The 21547-nt window shown below is 43.2% G+C and overlaps 1 protein-coding gene across 1 annotated transcript in view; it reads right to left on the bottom strand.

Annotated features, from left to right (window-relative positions):
* Positions 1–4422: 4422 nt before the first annotated feature.
* LHFPL2 (LHFPL tetraspan subfamily member 2) overlaps positions 4423–21547 on the bottom strand; it is a 153930-nt gene continuing 136805 nt past the window's right edge. Inside the window, exon 3 of the mRNA XM_081826693.1 lies at positions 4423–8533. Coding sequence (XP_081682819.1) covers positions 8277–8533 — 257 coding nt within the window. The 3' untranslated portion in view covers positions 4423–8276. The remainder of the gene's footprint in view (positions 8534–21547) is intronic.

The following is a 21547-nucleotide window of genomic DNA, read 5'->3' as shown; positions in this document are numbered from 1 at the left end:
GGTAGAATTCACCCAGAAAGCCATCTGGTCCTATGCTTTGATTTGTTGGAGGTTTTGATCACTGATGCACTCTCCTTACTAGTAATCAGTCTATTCAGAGTCTCTGTTTTTTCATGATTCAGTCTTGGAAGGTTGTATATCACTAGGAATTTACCCATGTCTTCTAGGTTGTCCATTTTATTTGCATATAATTGTTTATAATAGTCTCTTAACATCCTTTGTATTTCTGGGGTATCTTTGTAAAGTCTTCTGATTTTATGGATTTGGTAAGTCTAGCTAAAGGTTTGTCAATTTATATTTTGAAAGAAACCAGTTATCAGTTCCATTGATCTTTTTTCTTGTTTTTAGTCTCTGTTTCATTTATTTCTTATTATTTTTTCTTTCTAACTTTGGTCTTTGCTTGTTCTTCTTTTTCTAGTTCCTTGAGGTATGAAATTAGATAGTTTGAGATTTTTTTGCTTCTTAAGGTAGGCCTGTATTACTATGAACCTCTGTCAGAACTGTTTTCGCTGCATCACATACATTTTGGTGTGTTGTATTTGCATTTTTTGTTTATCTCAATGTATTTTTTATTTCTCCTTTGACTTCTTTATTGACCCATTGGTTGTTCACAGTTGCATGTTTAATCTCCACATTTTTTTGAATTTCCAGTTTTATTCTTGTAATTGGTTTCCAGTTTCCTATCACTGTGGTTGGAAAAGATGCTTGTTAATAATTTATCAGGGAATGTATTTGTTCCTAAGTTTGGGGGCTTAGCCTTTTGTTCTTTCTTTAGGACAAATTGCTGGGTCAAAACTTAAGCATTTTTTTTTTTTTTTTTAAAGTAAACTCTACCCCCAGTGTGGGGCTTCAACTTAAAACTCCAAGATCGAGTGACATGCTCTACCGACTGAGCCAGCCGGGTGCCCAAACAAACGTATTTTTAAAGACCTTTGATGTGCACTGCCAAATTGTTCCAGAAAATTTTATCAGTTTATGCCCCATCAGTATTGTCTGCAGTGGCTTCTCTCTCCACACTCTGCCAACATTGCATGTTCCTTTTCTAAAGTCTTTGCCACCAGTAGGTTTTGACATACAGGTTTGTTTTCTTAGATTCTGCTGTCCCAGAGATGATGGGCTAAGTCACACTAACCTCCTTATCTTTTTGGTTTTGCTAAATAGGAGTGACCATGTATACTGCATCCACAGAGAAATCTTCCTCTTCCCGAAAGCACTAAGTTAAAGATGATTAGGATGGAAAAAGAAATGGTGGCCTCAGGTAGCCAATCCATTGAGCCTCTCTCGGTAAAGTTAGATTGGTTTTAACAAGTTATGTTATTCTTCACAAGTTTTTAGCACAGCTCTTAATTTTTAAGATTAAATGACAGTCTGGGCAGACAGAACATTCTCTTAATTTTCTTCTAGTAACTTTACTTATTGAGGACTTTATACCAGAGAGTGTACTAACTGCTTTAATACATCACTTAATCCTCACACCAGACCTATGAAATAGTTTCTATTATGGGCCCCATTTTTATAGATGAGTAGAAAATTATCCCAGTCATTCAGTGAGCACTGGTGAAGGGGCAGCTAGACCCATGTTCTCTGACTCCTGCTACATATGGGGCTGCCTCTGCCATGGTACCCATGGTATCACTTCTCTCCAACTCTGTTCCATCTTTCCACATTCATATCCATAATTCATATCCATCCTTTAGGGACAGTGGACCCTAGGAAAAAAGTCAGTACCCAAGAAAAAAAAATTACAGCATGTATTTGAAGTCTCTACACCAAGGCCTAGTTCTCCAACATGTGGGTGAGTACCTGCTGTACCATTACCAAATAGTCTTTGGCATTTGTGTGTATGTTTGGAGAAACTTTAGTTGAAGTCAAATCCTTATTAGGTTAACTACGAAGAAAATAGGCTTTTTAGCTAAGAATAGCTGCTTACCCTGGATGAGAGATTATTTATAATAATAACTAACAAATAATCATCTGCTTACCCACAGGCATATACCCTGATGAATTTTTAGGGGCACTTTACAGGATTGAGTGAGTTGAGACCTTCTTCTAAGGTAAGAAGAACTAGCAGGTCTTTCTCTGAAAGGGAGGAGAGAGCAGTTTTTATCAGTTGTCATCTTATGGTGTGGTCTTTTTGGAGTTGTACTTAGAAGTTATTCCAAGATTTAACTACACAGAGATGTTGGTGCTCCCCCAGGATTTGTATTGGCCTTATTTTCATCATGTACATTTTACAAGGAAATGTACATGGAAAGTACATTTAGGTACAAGGAAACTACCACTGTTTGAGAATATAGACTTGGGTGTCAGACCTGTCTTTGAGCCTTGGCTTTGCCACTTACTAGCATTTTAACCTAGGGTAAATTCAGTTTAGTTCAGTTACTTGAGTAACAGCTTATCTGTAACATGAGGATAATTTCTGTTCATAGGGTTTTGATGAATAAATGAATTAAGTGCTTAACACAGTATGTGGACATAGAAAGTACACAGTAATTAAGAACTCTTATTGTCTGTCATGCATATTGATGACTTCCAGATCTCTTTGTCTAACCTGGTCTTCTCTCCAGAGTATATTCCTGGCTGCACACAGGACTTCTGGCAGCCTAAGCCGAACCTTTCCACCTTTATACTGTTTCTGCTCCTCTCTGCTTTCTGATGTTGCTGATTACCATCACTTTCCGCCCAGTCTGCCCAAGCTAAATACCTGGGAGTCATTCTGGATTCTTTCCTCTCCTTTCCTCTCCTCCCACCCTCAAGCCCTCCACTTCTAACTAGTCACCAAACTGTCCATTCTTTTTCCAAAGCATCTCTAATTCATCTCATGGTCTTCACCAACACCTGCCTTAATTCAGGCTTTCTTCTCTTGAGAATAGGTCATAGTGGTTTTCCCCCTTAGGCACTTGGTTGACTGCTTGCCTGTAGGTTTAACAATCTAAAGGAGTTAGATTTTTCAGGATATTTGACTATAAAAAGCCAAAGAGGTGCTAATATCTACATGTTACTTGATTGACTTTTCCTTTCCATGTGGTTTTACTGCTTCCTCTTACTTATTTATGCTTTTATCTACATCCTGTGTACCTCAGCAAAAAGCAGTTCACAGCTTCAAGACTTATCTTGCAGAACTCTCCACGGTGAGGAAGAAGCTGCAAGGAAGAAGATAGTAGAACGGACAGCAGCCAAATGATTAAGCAGCTGATAGGGACTCTGAGAGAAAGCCAATTACTGGTTCTTGCTGCTCTGAAGAGTAGGCTAAACGTTGGCTTTGATGCCATTGTTCTTTAGTGTTTGAGGGTTGAAAGGGTAGTGAATTAATGGAAACTATTGAAATAACCCACTTAAAATAACTCCTATTTTTCGATAGTAAGACTGTTCTTAAGTGGATTAAGGTTAAGGAAAGACTTTAAGGAGAGCTAGCAGTAAGCTGAATGCAGTGTTCCAGGAAGATCAATCGTGGGAAGTTGATCCAGTAGCACAATTGCCAAGTCAAAACTAAGGATGAAATGCGAAGCACATGTGAGGGTTTCCCAGCCTCTGCTGACACGTAAAGCTAGGGTCCTTTCTCTTTTCGATTAAAGATGTGAAAGCTGAAAAAGCAAGTGAAGATTTCCAATTTTGCTTGGACTACCTAGATCATAATTCTTTTGAAAATTTTTTTCTTTCGTGATTTGGATAATTTTGTCAGCTTTTAATTTCTGGTTCTATTAGAAACTTAGCAGGTGTCAGGTATCTTTAGAAGCCAAAGCATACAAGTAGTTTCAGCTGTCACAGGGCTTTGAAAGAGCCATTTTTGTCTGTTCTCTCAGATAAGTGCTTCCTGAGGTATGCAGAGTTGAAAGAGTTTATGAGAAGTGTTGTTAGTGTTAGAAATCTTTGAATTTCTAAAGTAGAATTCTCCTTCTTGATGAGGCTCTCTGTGGGCAGGACTACCTTCAGGAAAGGTGGGTGTGCACCTCCTCCAGAACTGGCTTTAATTTGGGTATTTTTGTTGGAAGAGACTGTGCCCTTCAACTGACTTTTTTTCTTTGTCGCTATTATACATATTTCTTCAAAAAGTGTTTTTAATGCTTGGAAACATTTTCATATTTCTTAAATTTACTGTAAAATTAAGATATTTGTATAATATTTGAGAGTTCCCCTCTCCCCATTTATGTTGATGCTTCTCCAAGAAAGAAATAGGTCCTTAATCTCGAAGTTAAAGCTAACCTAAGGTAGAGATACATATGTACTAATGAATGGAATAGTTAAAATACCTGAACATTTCCCCCCCATCATTAATATTACATATAAGTTAGTGTTTAACAGAAAAGTTGACTGGTAGGTGTTTTCTTTTTTTTTAAATTTTTTTACTATGATGGTAGGTGTTTTCTTGAGAAAATTATGTAATTGTTGAAACCAATATACTTAGACTTGAAAAAATCAGAGTGAGTTTCCAAAATCTGGTTTAATTCCGATCTGGGGAGGGGAGGGCATTGTGAAATACATATGCACAGGAACCTAATCAATGCTAGACAAACAATGTATTAGTTTACAATATAATAGGATAACCATAAATTTGAAGGCTCAAATTGAGTCCATTAGCGGTAAATACAGTTTTCTATTTGGCTCAAGTGGCTACTGAATATCAAGTGATGCTGAGTTCCTCCAAAGCACCTAATGACTCCCCCAGCCTTGGAAGGAGTTTCACCACAGTCTCAGAAGAAATCCCAGTCATGCCTTTAACTCTTTTGGCCCTTGGGAGTCATCGCTGCCCAAACAGAAATGCAGGCCAGGGATTCCTAGTGGCCACATGTTATTGCACAGAGAAGTCTGTTCTAAGCCAGACTCTTATGGCTAAGAAGGTGTGAGATCAGCCCTTAAATAGTGGTCTAGCATTAACGTGGTCTATCAAAGCATGTTAAGAAAAAGCTCCTTAGTGATTATGTCCCAGCTACTAGTTTTCACACTAACAGAAAAGGCAATGTGGCAGCTTCACATTTCACATGAAAGACTAGCATTAACTGGGCCTGGTGCTGGCTTAATTTTCACGTATATCTAGTGATTATATTAATGTAGACCCAGGAATAAATGATTTCATACCAGTCTTTTCTTCACATCGGTTTGTGTAGCATTTAAATTGTTATGGGTTAATGACTAGGCCATGAAGGCGAACATGTTTAACTCTCCTTTGCCGAAACAGAAACAATCCCTGTTCTGACTCCTGTCCAGTTTCCAAAAAAAAACAAAACTTACATACACCTTTGTTATTGCACATCTTTCACACGACTTGTGTATGTATAATATACATATATATATATTTTAAATATGCTACACATAAAAAAAGACTATGGCACTTTACATGTTTAACAAAGATCATTACACCACAGATGTTTGAAAACTATACAAAAACCCTCACACAATTAAGTGTAACATCGTTGAATTAGCACACAGGTTTAAAAAATCCACAGAATCCAAGGCAAGTATTTCTGCCTTCTTGGAGTCATTGAGAAGCCCAGCCCATCACAAAACTTTAAGCGCAAACGCAGGCAAAAATAAATAAGACTTTTCTGGTCGTAGTAATGGTCCAGGTGTATTAGATTTTTGGACTGAGGTGATTAGATGATTGATATTTATTAGGAAAATGTGGGTCAACAATCAGTCCACTTGTTTAACATATTTCTAATACATTCCTCATATTCAGTGGTTTTTAAATAGCTGTACAGGTTGGTGTAGACTAGCATGATTTTAACGTTTTATTTTTCCCCAATCAAAGCCTGGCTAATAGACTGAAGGTTTAAAAGGCCCAACATTAGTTCTTACTCTGTCTCTGCTACAGAAATTCCATCTCTGCTCTGCTTATTAAGTCAGTGTTTAAGTAGTTTTAGTGGTTTGGGGTGATGTGTGTGTGTGCATGTGCTTTGCTGTCTGTAGCAGTCAGACTAATGGAATAAAAACACTGTCAAGTGAATTCCTTCGGCCAAGAGAAGTAACATTTTCACTTGTGACTACTGCTTTATCAGGGTGTTCTAGAGAGATGCCACCACCTTAGCCAAAGAGCAGTCAGGTAGTAAAGATGATGGCCATTCTCAGAAGGTCCTCAGGGCTTAGGACTTTAACTTGTCTGTAAAAAGGGAGTTAAGAGAACCCATTTCCTAACACTGATTTTTGTACAGAAATAAAACAGTAGAGCGAATCTGCTGATGAAAGGAATCCCTCCTCCCCCGCTGTTTTTTTTGAATGAAAATTACTGCCAAGGTTTAAAAAATAGTTACGGTGGGCACTGGGAGTTGGTTAGAGCATAAAAATACACAGTAGGGACCGGAGCCCTGTCCATCGGCTTCCATACCCTATTTCTGTTTGGTGTTAGAGATAGGGTTAATTGTTTCCTGAGCCCATACAGTAGGCTGCTATGAGCAGAACTATTTACCCCTTCTCTTTTCAAAAAAATAAAAAATAAAAAAAGGTCGTAGGACTTAAATCTTGCTTACTCTGAACTTTGGTCTAAGAAAGGTGAACTGCTTAAGGCCTGGTTCTATACCACCACCCCTCTCGCCCTTAGCTCTTAATCTGGGTGATAAGATGATTTGTGGTATAGGCCGAAGGCCAGAAGGGAATAAAGGTTTAGTTGCTCCAGTCCGTCTACATATAAAGCAACTGTTTGTTTTGCACCAAGGCATGGTTTTAGACTCAGCCTGGAGATGATTCACTTCAGGCGGTGTTGTAAAATCTGATTCAGGTTTCTATGCCTGGTGGCACTTAGCATACAATACCTTACCCAAAGAAGGTGCAAAGTCATTATTTGCTAAGCTTTCAAAACAAAGCAAGCTCTTAGGGGAACAGATTCATAAGCCCAAATAGACCTGTACTTTTAATTCTTCCAGAAATCTTGTAGGTCCACTCCAAACTTGCTAAACTGTGCAGGAGTGTTTCTGTATCATTCTGAAGTTCTGAAGCTTCGGTAATACCCAGCTAGGTTCTTGCCACTGAGATCATTCCAAAGTAAATTTGAGGTGGTGGTGAATACCATTTTTCTGCATCAATTTTATTGGCAATTTATAGAAACTAGATTATAAGATCCTGAATCCTTTTTAATAGTGGTGTTCCATTCTTTCTGTAAACAGGCATAGGCAGGTGCTATGAGCTTGGTCTAGCTCTCATTTTTGCATTAAATTTCCACTCTTTGCTTCTCTGGGTGTGAAGGCTTGATGCAACTCACCCACTGAAGTAATTTGAATGTTCTTTCAGTCTGCTTCCAGAAACAACACTAGTAACTGGAGAAACTGAACTCCCATGACTAGCTCCTCTTTTTCCTGCAAAGGTCATTCCACTGCTGCTGGGGTTGGAAATATAGCTGACTACCAAACAGTGGGAAAAGGTCTCCCCGCAAGTGCTGAGATTCTGGCAAGTTCTCTCAGTGAATATCTGAATGAGCCACAGTTGGCTTGGAGACCTCTGTTCCTGGAATGAGGAAATAGGGTGAGGTTTCCTTTGGCAGTCAAAGCTCGATCCTAACCCTAGGAGAAAAATATGGGATCTCCTTTAGAAGAGGAGACTGGGCCAGTACTGGCGGTAGCCTGACTGCTGGGCAGTGGAATGAATTTGTCTTCCCTAGCAGGATTTTCTACTTTTATTCCCGTGATCATATAGGTCCTTATTCTTTCCTTACTCAGATTTCTAAAACCTTGGACAGTTCAAGTGATCCAACCTTACCCTGGAATTCAGCCTAGAATCAGTTCCACAATGGGATTCCACACTGACCTGCTGACCCCTTTGGTCATAAGAGGCAGTGCCTTATTATGCCCTTGAACACATAAGCTATCCCCAGTAAGTATGCAGTCTTCATTTTAGTCTCTGAGACGACTTGGAAGAACTAGGAGGAGACAAAAACACCAACCCCAAAACCCCATTCTGAGGCAGTGATGCTTACAGGCATGCAACCTTGTAGCAGAAATACATCTCCACACAGCCTGCAAATCCAGCTCACATCTCCTGTTACCAGAGGAACTGCTGCCTTAATGATTTAGATTATCATCCTTCATGAGCTTCGGAGGAGATGGAGTCAGACTCGTCAGCTCCGGGTCAGGGTTCCTGTTCCATCTCTGACAGCTGGACCTGTGGCCCTGGAGCGCACGCAGCTGGATGTTTCCTTGCACTGGTCCTGTTAAGGCCTGGGGCCGTGCAATGGAGGCTGTGGTAGGTAAAGGCTAGTTGTTCTTCACTTGACTCAGAGGAGGGAACCAGAGGGGTACTCTTTCACAAGGTGACACAGGAAGAAAAAGGGCATTTACGTCTCTTCCAAACTAAAGGAGGCAGATAAGGTTTTTCCCCTCTTCGATTTCTTCCTGTACTTTGTCACTGGAGGTTGCAATTTCTGCTTGTGCGGAGAAGACAGCACAGATGAAGGTGAGGACTGTGCCCCCAATGGCGGTATAAAAGGCCCAGCCCAAGGAGCAGTCTCCAGGCCTGTAGGCCGACGCATAGTGTCCGCAGTAGCCTACGGCCTTCTGACAGCCCCAGCCAGCAGGGTAGAGTATCAGACCCAGGATCAGGAACAAGCCTGCAAGGCAGAAGAGAAGACCGGTGAAAACCCCCGTGGCTTCACAGTGTAAAAGTGAGTAACTGTACAGAGAGGCTGTCATCTGTTCTGTAGGAGCAGCAGGGACTATTTTATGCAACTAATCTGACCTGATCGAGAAATACCATCACTTTCTTAGAAATATATTTAGCCCCTTTTGTATATGCTGGAATGTGAATCCATTAATAATTTCTCTTCTACAAAAGCAAATTAAACTTGTTGCTAGTTCTTCCCACAAAACTCTTACTACAGTGAGCATTTCCCTTTTGGTCTAAAGCAGAGGTTGGCAAACTAAGGCCCCCACAAGTGAAATGTGGACTTGGTTCTGTAAAGTTTTGGTTGTTTTGTTTTTTAAGATTTTATTTGAGAGAGCGCAAGTGAGAGAGCACAGGCTTGGCGGGGGAGGCAGAGGGGGAGAGGGAGAGGGAGAAGCAGGTTCCCCGCTGAGCAGGGAGCCTGATGCGGGGCTCAATCCCAGGACCCTGGGATCATGACCTGAGCCGAAGGCAGACGCTTAACCCACTGAGCCACCCAGGCGTCCCTGTAAATAAAGTTTTACTGGAATGTACCCCGTTGCCCAGATGTTTATGAACTTTGCCTACAGCTGCTTTTGTGCTGTAACAGTTTCAAGAGGATGGCTTATATTTTAAGTGGCAGGAGAAAAATGGTATTCTCTGCAAAATGACACCTAATATAAATCAATGCTAACTTTATACCCCCCAAAAGCGGTTTTTTTTAGATAGCTTGCAGTAGCAATTCTATCCTCATAATTTAATCGTGGTTCTAAATTCTCTTTTCCTACCTTTACTAAAGTTCTCTGGGTTTACCACACCAAAGCTTCTAAGTCATTTACAGGAACTCTCTCACAAAAAGAACATGACTGAATCTGTGGCTATTAGGCTTGAAGGATGATCAAGGACAAGTGTTTCAGTCCACAGATTACAACTGTCATAGCTGTCTTCACCTTATGATGGCATCTTCTTGCCAGGCCTGGCAGTTCAGATCTGATTTTCCCTACTTCCCAAATTAATCCCATTGTTCTACTCTGGAGGCCTTAGGGGGGTGAAATGAAATACAGGGAAGTGGTTCATATGTTCACTGAAGAAGAGTGCTTCAAAAAAGAAGTCTTTCTAACCCTGCAACCCTTTATTTCTGCATAGGTCAGAGTGCTGGGCAGTAGGTAGGGAAATGCACTCCAGGGTTAGAAGCATTAAGTGAAAGGACAGCTGACTGAGGCATCCCAGAGAGGTGCTGTTAGAAATGACCGGGAGCATGGAGCTAATTCCCCCAAGAGTAAGACTGCCAGTGGAGAATGTGTTGGTGCTCAAAGATGCAAGGTTTTAGCAAAGACTAGCTAAGTTAAGAGGTGGGTCGGTTAGTAGTTAAGAGCTTGGACGTAGGTACCATAGAGGTCTGAATCCAAGCTATTGCCATTTATGGGCTGGGTGACCTTAGAAAAGTCTCTTAACTTGTCTGGGTATGATTTTTCACCTGTAAAACTGACTAATGCTTAACTCATAAAGTGGTTGTGGATATTAAAGTGTGTAAAAAGATACTTTATATGTCCATAACAGTAACAGCCTTAACAAAACTGGAACACAGACTAGCAAGTGGTAACAGGTTAGAGCCTTTGGCAGACCTCGCCCATATATAAACACAAGCAGTTTAAAGTTTACCGTTTATGAATAAGCAAATCAGGTCCGTTTTGAGGGTATATTTTGAAAGGTGTAATAATTTGGGAGAGGGGAGAACCCAAGCTATAATTTAATACCCTTGGAAGAATAAACTAGTCTCCATCTGAACATATCTTACTCAGCTGGGGAGATCTAAGTCTACTGAGCTAAGTCTTCTGTATTTCTAAAGCCTACGATAAAGCCTGATTAATCCCCATCTCCTTCCCTAGGAAACCTCACCTGAGGTAGACGGCACTTTGGTAGTCTCCTCCCTCTGGTCCTCAGTTTCCACCCGGGAAACAGTGAGGTACCATGGCTGGGACTTGGGTAAGGATTCAGAGGCACTCTGTGGCCTGTCCCGTCCCGGGCAAGGGAGCATTAGCTGCTTGTCCCTTTGAAAGTCCAGAGTGTGGGGCGCCTGGGGGGCTCAGTCGGTTAAGCGTCTGCCTTCGGCTCAGGTCATGATCCCGGGGTCCTGGGATTGAGCCCCAGACCGGGCTCCCTGCTCTGCGGGGAGTCTGCTTCTCCTTCTGCCTGTCGCTCCCCCTGCTTGTGCTCTCACTCACTCTCTCAAAAAATATTTTAAAAAAAGACCAGAGTGTTCATATTTAAATTGTCTCCACTGAGATATTAATTGTACATATCATTTGTATTATGTGACTTAAACAAGCCCAATTAAGTAAAAGTAATGTGTTTTAATATGATTGGGACCAAAGACAGAAAGCACGGAGCGTGCTGTCCCCCAGCAGCTCTGCTCCCCGAGCTGGGATCTAGCTGGTCGTGGGACATTCAGAATACCTTAATTTGGCTGTCTCAGGTCCTTCTGGAAAGTAGGCAGTTTTAAAATAAATATAAACCTTCTTTTAATCACCTCAGATGGCTTTTCACAGCACTGTCATGAACGCTCACTCCAGCACTACCCTCCACACTTCGGGCTGTTCCCCTTTCCAGTAGCTCAGCTAAGCTTCCCAAGGGGCTTCAGCCCATGTTCAAATCCTGTGGTAGCCACTGGCCAATCAGTTTATGAATAAGGACAGCAGGGAGACTTTCCTTACCACAGAGTTTGTCAGAGCCTCAGCTTGATACGGAGAAGCCTACAGGGCAGTCCGGGTGGGAGGGTAATAAATAGTGGGCTCGGGCATGTCTGCAAGCCCCAGTGGAGCGGGTCTGGGCCGCAACCACAGGCAGCCAGCCTACACAAACACCAGGAGTGCCTTATCCAGATTCTCAGAGGGAGGAAACCTCACTGTCTACCTTGCCCTGGCTGGTGACCTCTCCTCCCAGCACTCATCGGATTGTCATTAACACAACTGACGCCATGAAAATGCAAGACCTACGTCTCAACGAGAGACAGAAAACAGGCCTTCAGGTGAGCAAAAATAAATAAAAATGTAAAAATCCCATTTTTCATCTCTCTAGTATTTAGACAAAGGCTCTGTACCAAAGGAATTCCAGTAAGTTAAACAATTCAGGTTGTCTCTCCAGTGACTGCCACAGTCAGTCCTTACCTTACCACATCCTGACTTCACTGCTCTCGGGCCCAGTGCAGCTTATGAGCAGCCTGGGCCGTGGTGGTTCCTGGGCCCTAATAAGCATTACTTAGTCATAAAACCCTACCCAAACAGATTCTTTTTGCTTCTTAGTAAAAGTGAGAAAAAACCTATTAAAGTTCCCCATCTCAGGGTAAAATCCAGCTTTCTGTCTCCTTGGCCTTCAAGGCCCTATGATCTGGCTCCGTATTACCTATTCAAACTCAACTTTGCCCTTCTCGCCCTTGTGCTCTCTGCTCCAGCCTCACTAGCCAGAGGGCTTTTCCTTGGACATACGTACCAGGCATGCTCAGGCCTTTGCACCGGCTGTTCCTCTTACCTGCAGTGCTTTCCTTCCAGACACCGTTTAGGCCACGGTCAAGTGCCACCTTGTGGGTGTGGTCTTCCATGCCACTCTACTTAAAATTCCAACCACCCACCTCCCCCCTTTCCTTGCTTTATGTCTCCTTAGCATTTATTACTAACATAGAACATATTTGAGTCATATGAAACTTTCAATATTTAACCATTTTTGACCTATAAAAACGGACACATCCTATAGTTCAACCTACTGTTTTACTTCTTTTGTTACCATCTCCATCCCAGACTTGAAAGTCCACGAGGGCAGGCATTTTTGTATTATGTATTTACCACTCTAAAACCAGTACTCAAAAGAGTGCTTGGAACATAGTTAAACTCATAATAAAATCTCTCCAAACCACAGTGCCCACCGTGGAAACCAGTAAAATAACTTGACAGATACCAATCAATGAGAACGAAATGTGTCAGCAAGAAAGGAAATAGAGACTCTTAGCTGGCTGGTTTAGCTCGTCACACCGCCCTGTTCCAGGCCTCTGAATCCCAGTGTTCAGAAGCAAACTTATGCCCCGAATCCCAAACAGGATTAATGACACCAACTATGAGGCAAAATTGAAGTCTTAAATAGGCATGTGAGACAATAGGCGTAAGAATATAGTCAGACATACCAATACCAAGTCTGCGTGCAAACTGAGCATGGTTTTTCTGGTCCTCAATCTGGAGTACAGCCAAGGACTCTCAGTGTGGTTGTGGGTTATAGCTAGAGACCAAATGGAAGGTGAAGTGTGCTCTGAATTTCACATAGGAGCCAAGCCAGAAAATGGTCTGATCTTCTTGTATGGCTATTTAAAAAGTAGCTTCTGAAGTTAGGCCAGCCTATAGTGAGTGGTCTCTGGGGTCTTTCCACCACCTTGCCCTCATGCATTATTGTGTTGAGAGGGGGGCATCACTGATAGAGAAAGTAAGCGACTAGGCCAGTAGGCTTTGGCTTTTCTGACTGGCCTCTCCTCCCATGTGCCTGACTAAGCAATGGCTGGTCCAGCGGGGAGGAAGAAAAGCAGGGAGGAGGATACTGGCCAGCAACCAAAGGAAATAGTCACCACCGAAAGCAGCAGTGACTCAGAGCTGTGATAACCTCTGCCATAGCTCCACTTGATAGGATGGTACCCCAGAAGGTACCATCTGCTCATCCTGGGGTCACCTGGGGATGACTCAACCTTATCTGGGAGAGAAAAAAATGAAGAACTAATGGTTACTTGGACTACCTGAGATGCCACCACAGGCTGGAGACAGAACCCCGGCGACCTCGGTGAGGCCGGCCATACAGTGCTGGCTCTCTCATGATGAGCTGGACACCAGCTCTCACAACGCAGTGCCCACCGTGTCTCTGCTGTTTTAATAACCTTTTCCCCTTCCTGGATGGCGCTTTCAGACTCAACCCCAGATTCCCAGCAGTTGAATCTTGTTGCACAGGAATCTTTCGTCTCTGTGGGCAACCTAAGCATGTGGTTTGGACTTTACTCAAATAATTAGACTCCGTAAGCTCCAAAAGGGCAGAAACTGTGTCTTATCCTAGCATTTCCAGTGTCTAAAACCTAGGAGGTGCTAAAAAACAAACAAAAAACAATGAAATGCACCAAGAAAAGTCTTAGTCTTCTTGCTTTGTGGTCCACATTTATTCACTGCTGTGATTGGACCAACCACAAAATTGTACATCTTAGGTAATTTTCTTGCTACTACCCTGGAATGAAATAATGTTATCAAATCTAAGTTTTAAGCAAATACCTTAGGTGGGAAGATAAACATCTCCGTGATCCTGCCAAGCACCCAATTTTATAAAGATTAGGAGTTCCTGAATACAATAAATAGTATTTTACTTGGTCTGAAGATGACCATCTCCAGCTTCATGAGATGCCAGGAATGGGGGTGCGGGGGGGGGGGAGTCCAGTCTGAACCACAGCTCTTCAGCCTGTGAGGGAAATGAGGAGAGGCTCCATGGCTGTTTCACAGTGTTTTCCGGCTGTTACACCATCACCTCCTTCCCTCCAGATCAATCACACAATTGTCACTCTTTCACCACTGGCTGACCAAGGGAGTGGACTCAAGGTTTCTTGTCCTTTGTGGGTCACCCACCATTTGTACAGAAGAAGGCCATTTTTTCCTGGCCTGAAAATGTGAGAAACAAAGGCTGGCTCCTGTTCCAAAGAATAACAAGTGGATCTTTGGACATCACATTCCTATTTCCTCTTCAGACAGGCTTTCAGACTAAATAGCAAAGACTGACTAGACCTCAGTTTGCAAAGCACTTCTCTAAGGACACGAAGAAAAGAAGGCCAGCCGTTAGTGCCACCGCCAACCTGTGGAGAAGCTCCCAGAGAGGGATACAACACTTAGCCTCCACTAGATTATAATCAAGAAGCTCTGAGATATCCTCATCTCTTTGGAGAGTGAGCACACAGCAGACAGCTGGCAGCAGGCGGAGCAGCTTTTGATAAATTTGGGTTCCAATTAGGTAATTTGCGAGGTGAGTCCACGGAGTGTCCTGGTGCCAAGCAGGTGAGTGGCCACGGCAGTGGGGGGAGGAGTGGGCTGGTGTGGGGTTTCACAGGCTTTACACACTTTTAGGCCAGTAATACTCAAGGAATCCGGTCACACTCCACACATCAGCATTCCCTGAACATGGGGCTCTTATTCACGCTGACCCCTGGGGTACTCCATCTACCTGGAAATAGCCCCTCTCACCTAAGTCAAGTGTCACCTCCATGTGAAACATTCGTCACCACTTCCTGCCAGAATGGTCTTGTCTGTGTGCTTCCACTACCCTGTCCCTCTTCAGCTGTTCGTCACAGTGTTAATTTTGTAGACTTATTCAACAACTATTTACTGAGTTACCTCAGTGCCCCTCATTATACTCAGCCCTGAGGATAGAGCAGTACCCTAGTAGGACTCTGAGCCCCTTGAGGGCAGAAAACTTGATTTCTCTTAGTATACATGACAGTTTTGTCTTAGCATTTCCCATAAACCTCATGGGTGTGTCACAGTTCACTTTGGATAACAAAGGTCAAGAGTTCAACTCATTTCTTTGAAATAGCCACGGACTCATTTAGGAACCCAGCAGGAGACCCCTTGTTTATCCCCTTTGGGTCTACCTTGTGACTCAGAGACCTGGGAATGTGGACCTAGCTTAGCCTGCACCCCAGTTTTTGTTGACCCAGCTCAGCTCACTAAAGCATAATGCCAGGAGGCTGCCCCCACGCCCCCTACGCCTCATTCCCTTGCTCCAGGCAGCCATCTCTCTAACAGGAAGTAAGGCAAATCAGACAAGAGAGTGGCTGGCTTCCAGTACCCAGCCCCATTCTAGGACACAGCTCAGACAGCACCCCAGGCTTAATGGGAGTGGTACCTTCAATCAGCAAGTTTAAAAAAAAAAAAAAAATACAGCACAGGATTAGAGGAAGACCAAAACAGGACAGCCCTCCTTGCAAGTATTTTAGAGCATCCACCAGCGTTCTAGGTGGGATGTCATATTGGCTTTTCCTTCTCAGTACCCTTTGCTGTCATTAACTTTCCAATTTTTTTTTTTTTTTAAGATTTTATTCATTTACTTGAGAGAGAATGAGCTAGAGAGAGCATGAGAGGGGGGAGGGTCAGAGGGAGAAGCAGGCTCCTTGCTGAGCAGGGAGCCCGATGCGGGACTCGATCCCAGGACTCCAAGATCATGACCTGAGCCGAAGGCAGTCGCCCAACCAACTGAGCCACCCAGGCGCCCAACTTTCCAATTTCTTAACATTGGACTGCCCAGGGCTCAATCCTTTGTCTTCTTTGTATTCTCCTCATTGATCACACGTGGTCCCATAGCTTTAAATACTCTAGGCTGACATCTCCTGCACTCGGATCTCCAGATTTGCATATCCAATTACCTACTTGACCTCCACTTAGATGTCTAACAAATTATGTCCAAACCTAACTCTTGATTGCCACTCCCTGCTTCACAATCTTGTCTTTGCCCTGTGCACTTCATATCAGCAAATGGGAGTTCAATTCTTACACCCTCTCAGGCCAGAAACCTTAGGATAATTTTTGACTCCTCTCTTTCTCTCAGAGCCCACATCACTCTTTATCAGCAAGGCCTTCATTCTAACTGTTCCCTGGGCCCGCAAAGCTCTTCCTGATTACCCATATGGCTAACTCCTTTATCTTCGTCAAGTCCTTAAATCTGTTCTCCTTGAATCCGACCCTGACTATCCTATTTAATATTATAACTTGTCCTCTTATCATGTCAGCATAGTTGACCTCTCCTATCCTGGCTACACCTTTTTTTTTCTCCCCTAGTACCCACCACCTTTTAATATACTAAATAACTTAGTTTATAGTCTGTCTCCCCCACCTTCAGTGTAAACTCCATGAGGAGAAAGAACTTTGTCAGTTTATGTATCCCAATTGCTTGGAACAATGTAAGACATGTAACAGGTGCTCAGTAATATTTGCTGGATATTGTGAATGAAAAGACGTGCTGTGATGCAGATGTTAACATTTTGCAGGAAACCAATGTAACATACTTGCCAAGTTTTTAAACTAGTTGGAGGAAAAAGCATAGATAACACGAATCTCAGGAGTTGGCAATTTCGGCTAACAGAACAACAGCCATACTTACTAATGAAACCCACACAAGGTCCAAACCATGGGACTTGACTGCAAGCACTGAAAACCTCCTTTCTAGCTCTAGAAAATGATGCTCTTTGGAAGAACACAAAGATAAAAGTTTTAAGTTAATTAAATGTAATAAATTTTCAGTTATCTAGAGAGCAACCTTAGTTGAGCCTCAAAACTCTGAAATTGTTTCGAACTCTGGCTGGCTGCAGTGAGGACAGCTAAAAAAGACAGACTGTGGCTGGCCTGTGGGACCTTTCCAGGACACCACCTCTGGGAGGGGAGCAGTGCCGGGATAAGCCTGGAGAAGTTCAGGAAAATGGCAGGTGTCAGAAAGCAGAGGGGTACAAGGGTAAATGAAGAAGGAGGTGGACCATGGCAGTTTGCAAAAGAGCCAAGGGTGGTAACCGGAAGCAGCACGAGCCTGGACAATGGAAAGACCAACAGAACGTGCCAGCGGTGAAGGCAGGAGGAGGCAGAACCGCTCTAGAGCGCGGGAAAGGCCCCTCCCAGCAGCAGCCCGAAGGCAGCGTCACAGATGAGCACTGGTGTGCGTGGTCTGCACTCCGGGAGAGGAATACCACGTCCGGCTATTTTCCGCTAAGTCTGGGACCGTCATGTGCTAGACCAAGTGATGTACAGAGTGGTTTACGACAAAGGTAGGGATGCTGTTTAACATTTATCTGTACGTTTACCACGCTCTTCAGTCTAAATTTTAATTTTCTCCCAAGTCACCTTTCATGCTGACAGCTGGAAGGCATTCTGGCAGTCCGTAATAGCTATTGGTAGGTCAACTGTTGTTAGGTGGGGACACTCCTCTTTGACAGTACCCCTAGGCAAACATATGCTTTGAGGAAGGCACACCACATCAGACCATGTCCAGTTCCCACCCACTGAATTTGTCATCACGCTATTCTCTTCGCAGTCGTCCTGCTATGAACCTGTTACACACTCTTCACGTGCAGGGACTTTGTGAGACATTCTGTAGTGATCATTCTCAGTCACAACACAAGGCTAACCCAGGTTCTCTCTAATCTTTTAAGAAAGAATAAATGTAATTTTTATTTAAAATTTTTACCTATGAAATTCTAAGGAGCAAGTACAGGGTTAACCAGCTATCTGGAAAACTATATAGAACAGTGATAGTAAAAAACTAGAAGTCTTAACTGTGACATAGGACACATTTGTCCCATAAAAGAACAGCAATTGTCCGAGCTCAGATGGACTCACATCCAACTGTAAACTTGCTAACAGCGGTAAGAGGTGTGTTCCCTATTGCTTGGCTTCTCTCTCTCCATCCCTACCCCACATCCACACTCAGTGCCTCTGCCACAGTCCTCCACACGTTCTCTGTTGTTGGCCCACCTCACACATCGTTTCTCACGCCTGTTTTCTTTCTGGTCTTCACATCTTCACAAGAACCTTTTGGAAAGGTCTTCTGTGGCAAAAATACTAGATTCCAAGTAAAGATGACATGGAGCTAAAGCTATAAACACCTTCCCCCAATTTTATACATTCATAACTAATACTTTAAAGCTAGAGGTTTATACAGATGATGAGAACCGTTTAATGGTCAGAATGACTTAAAATAACGGTGGCAACCACTGATGCTTACTGAGCCCTACAACGTGCCAGGCACGGGTGAAGCACTTTAAATTTAGTTCGTTCAGTCCTTTTCACAATGTTCCCACCGAGGAGATGAGGGAACCGCAGCCTGCAGGGATTCAGTGGGGCCCCGGCTGACGAGCGGCGGAGGCGGGCCTCGCATCCAGGCGCTGTGGCTCCGCACGGCTCGCCCCGCTCCCGAGCCCTCGGCTGCTGCCGCCTCACTGCAAACCAGACGGCCTTCTAAGCAAAACGCCTGTCCGGCCCAAGGGGGGAGACTGGTACATACTCAAAGCTGCCTTATTCCTCCACGAGGTTAGAGAGCAGATGATGAGGAACAGCTACCAAGTGAGACAACCACGGGAGTGCTGTGAGGGGCGGGCGGGAGGGAACGGCCGCGCCAAAACAAAGGGTCATCTATTGTTCATGCTGGCTGGTTTGCTAATGCCACAGCAAGACAACAAATAAAGGAGTTCCAGCCACACCTTCTCTTTCATTACAGCCTGTCACCAGCCTCCTCACCGCAATACAGATGCCGCTGTGGAATGGCTGCCCCTGGCTAAAGAACCTTCTAGAAAGAAAACCTAGTGAGCAGGTTGGAACAATTTCAGGTTTGCTACGATGTCCTCTCCTGCAGGATGTGGAACACTCGGGTGAGCAGAAAACTGCGAGCAAACCTAAAACCTATTGGCCTAGAGGGAAGAAATGTAAGCCATATAATCCACCTACATTTTCGTCTTTGCTCTGAGATTCTGTATGATTGGGAATTGTCTAAAATTGCCCATCCACCTGAAACAATAATGCCCTCCACAGGCAAACATATCCCGTGTTCTTCCCAGGACAGCTGATGAGACAAACACAGCACCGAGAGCATTCCCAGACAGCCCCCAAATTACACCCCCCTCCAGCGGGTCAGGCCACTGTGCAACTGTCCCTTCAAGTGGCTTTCCTTAATTCACAGAACACAGCTGATGATCTTTGTCTCTCCTGCCCTCCCCCTGCATCCTCGCGCCATTACGTGCGCGCCTGCGCACCATAGCTGTAAGTCCGCCACGTGTCTGCAGGAGATCTGCTCGTCTCACTGCCTGCACGCCGGGGATACCGCCCTCAGTCTGCGGCGTCTGGCTGGCGTGACATCTTGCTTAGGACAACTGCAGACGCCAAGATGGTGGCTCTCAGGGCCCTTCCCTCCACCCAAGGAGAGTCCTGGGCTCACGCCTCCCCAGTTGCAACGCCATCTGGCAATGGTATTCCAGCCTGCTTGACTTCTCAGATGCCAGGCAGGCCACTATCCTCAGTACCAAAATGTCAAGTTCGCCGTTCAGAGTCAGGGGTATTGAATAGTATTTATAAATAAAAGTAATAAAGTACTAGTTATAACATGAATCAAGGACTTCTGCCCACGAACTGCCACGTTTGGTTAATCTAGACCTTTGACATCACTTTGCCCATTTAGGTTTTTCAATTTCTCAATGAAAATTTATTTAAAAGCCAAAACAGAATTTGGTTTTAGTGCTTGCCAGTTCTGAAGTGATTCTTATTAGTTCTTTGGGTAATGGCTCCATTGATCTATTTATGCCCTGTCTGGGAGGGCAGAGGTCATGTCAGGATTGAGCTTAGCAGCACTGGTGAACGCTTTACTCTTTTCCAGACACCTAGAAATGTATAGCTGTGCTAGTGCAGATTACCATAACGCGGATCATGTTTTTATCAATGAATATACATTTACTGAGGACTTACTTATGTATGTAGCAGGGCCCATTGTGAACAGTAGAGATAGAAATGTGAAAAAGACACAATCTGCACCCTTGCTTACATTCTAGAACAGTGGTTCCCACACTTCTGGACTTCACACGCTAGTACAATAGCCAGAAAAATTACTGGAAGGCAAACATTTAAGGACGCTGAAAACCATCATCTCCTTTCCTCCTCATTTCATAAGAGGATATTTTAACACAAAAACTGAAGGATGTAATCTGAGAATTAAAGATAGTTCTTTAAATGGAATACATTCACCTCTATGAAATCTTACTACATTGTCCCGGTCTTTCTTATTTTTGCTGTGGACTGCGGAGACCTTAGCAGAGTGGACCAGGATTCATTCAAAGGCAGTAACTGCTGGGCAAGAGGCCCCTCTGAGGAGAGGGCAGAGGTTGCCTGTGTCAGGCTGGGGACACCTCTCTAAGAAGCAAGTAATAGGCTGAAGGGTAAGAAGGCTCTTTGTGAATTCTGTCTCTTTGGAATCCAGAATCCAAATCTGCATTCGCTGCACCTCATTTTAAAATTTCAAGAGTTTATGGAAAAGCCACAGTGGGCCCAACTTTGACATTTAATAACTCTGCTTTGATAGGCAGATCAGGAACTGGAGGTCAAAGGGTTCACTGGTAATCAACAGGGTTTTCAGCTGCTACCACAGTGTCTTTGTTAAGCACATTATATCTACATGTCATCTTCATACATGATTAATAACATTAGAGGTTTTTAACCAACAAGGTTTTCTGAAGGGAAGGAGAAAAAAAGTGAAGGATCAGGTGTCAGTTTTTTTAAAAAAAGTTTGTATTAATGCTCATACCATCTCCCCAGAAGAATCTAGTATGGTACTGGTTTCCTACTAAGAACACTCCCAGGGAATTATAATAAAAAGAAAAATACTTTTGCAGGGTCAGGGGTGGACAGCGGATGATAGAGCAACATAAAGAGAATTCTTTGGAAGACAATCAGAGCATAGTTGTCATAAAAAGACTTTACAACCAAGGCCCCCAGAGGAAGTTTCTGTTAGAATTACTCAGAATTAATGACCATCAATTAAGAATTGTCTGATGCCCTTAAAATATACAGAGAAACAATCTATAAGAAAGATGCAGTTTCTCCCTTGTTGAAGCCTCCTGAAGTCTTTCTCAGCAATGATTCATGTTTATATGCAAACTACCTCACTGTCAGTTTCTAAAACCTTAACTCTTAACAGTCAAAATGCATCCCAAAAACTAATTTAGCCAGATTATCGCTTCCTGTGAATTAGTGATATAATTTTCTTCTCATTCCAAGTGAGAGAGTTGTTGTTTTTTTTTTCTTGAGAAGCTATTTTTTAAACTACATGCAACTGGGAAAAATTTATAAAATATTTTCTTGATAAGTTATTCATCCAACATGCAAGATTAAGAAAGAGCTTCTGTTTGACTATAACCAAATTACACTGATCATTCAAAATAAACTTCCAAAAT

The sequence above is a fragment of the Leptonychotes weddellii genome, chromosome 7 (assembly GCF_054177405.1).
Source record: "Leptonychotes weddellii isolate Sample4059 chromosome 7, ASM5417740v2, whole genome shotgun sequence".
In the NCBI taxonomy this organism is placed as follows: Eukaryota; Metazoa; Chordata; class Mammalia; order Carnivora; family Phocidae; genus Leptonychotes; species Leptonychotes weddellii.
Note: the sequence above shows the minus strand (reverse complement) of the source record. Positions and strands in the feature narration are given on the sequence as shown.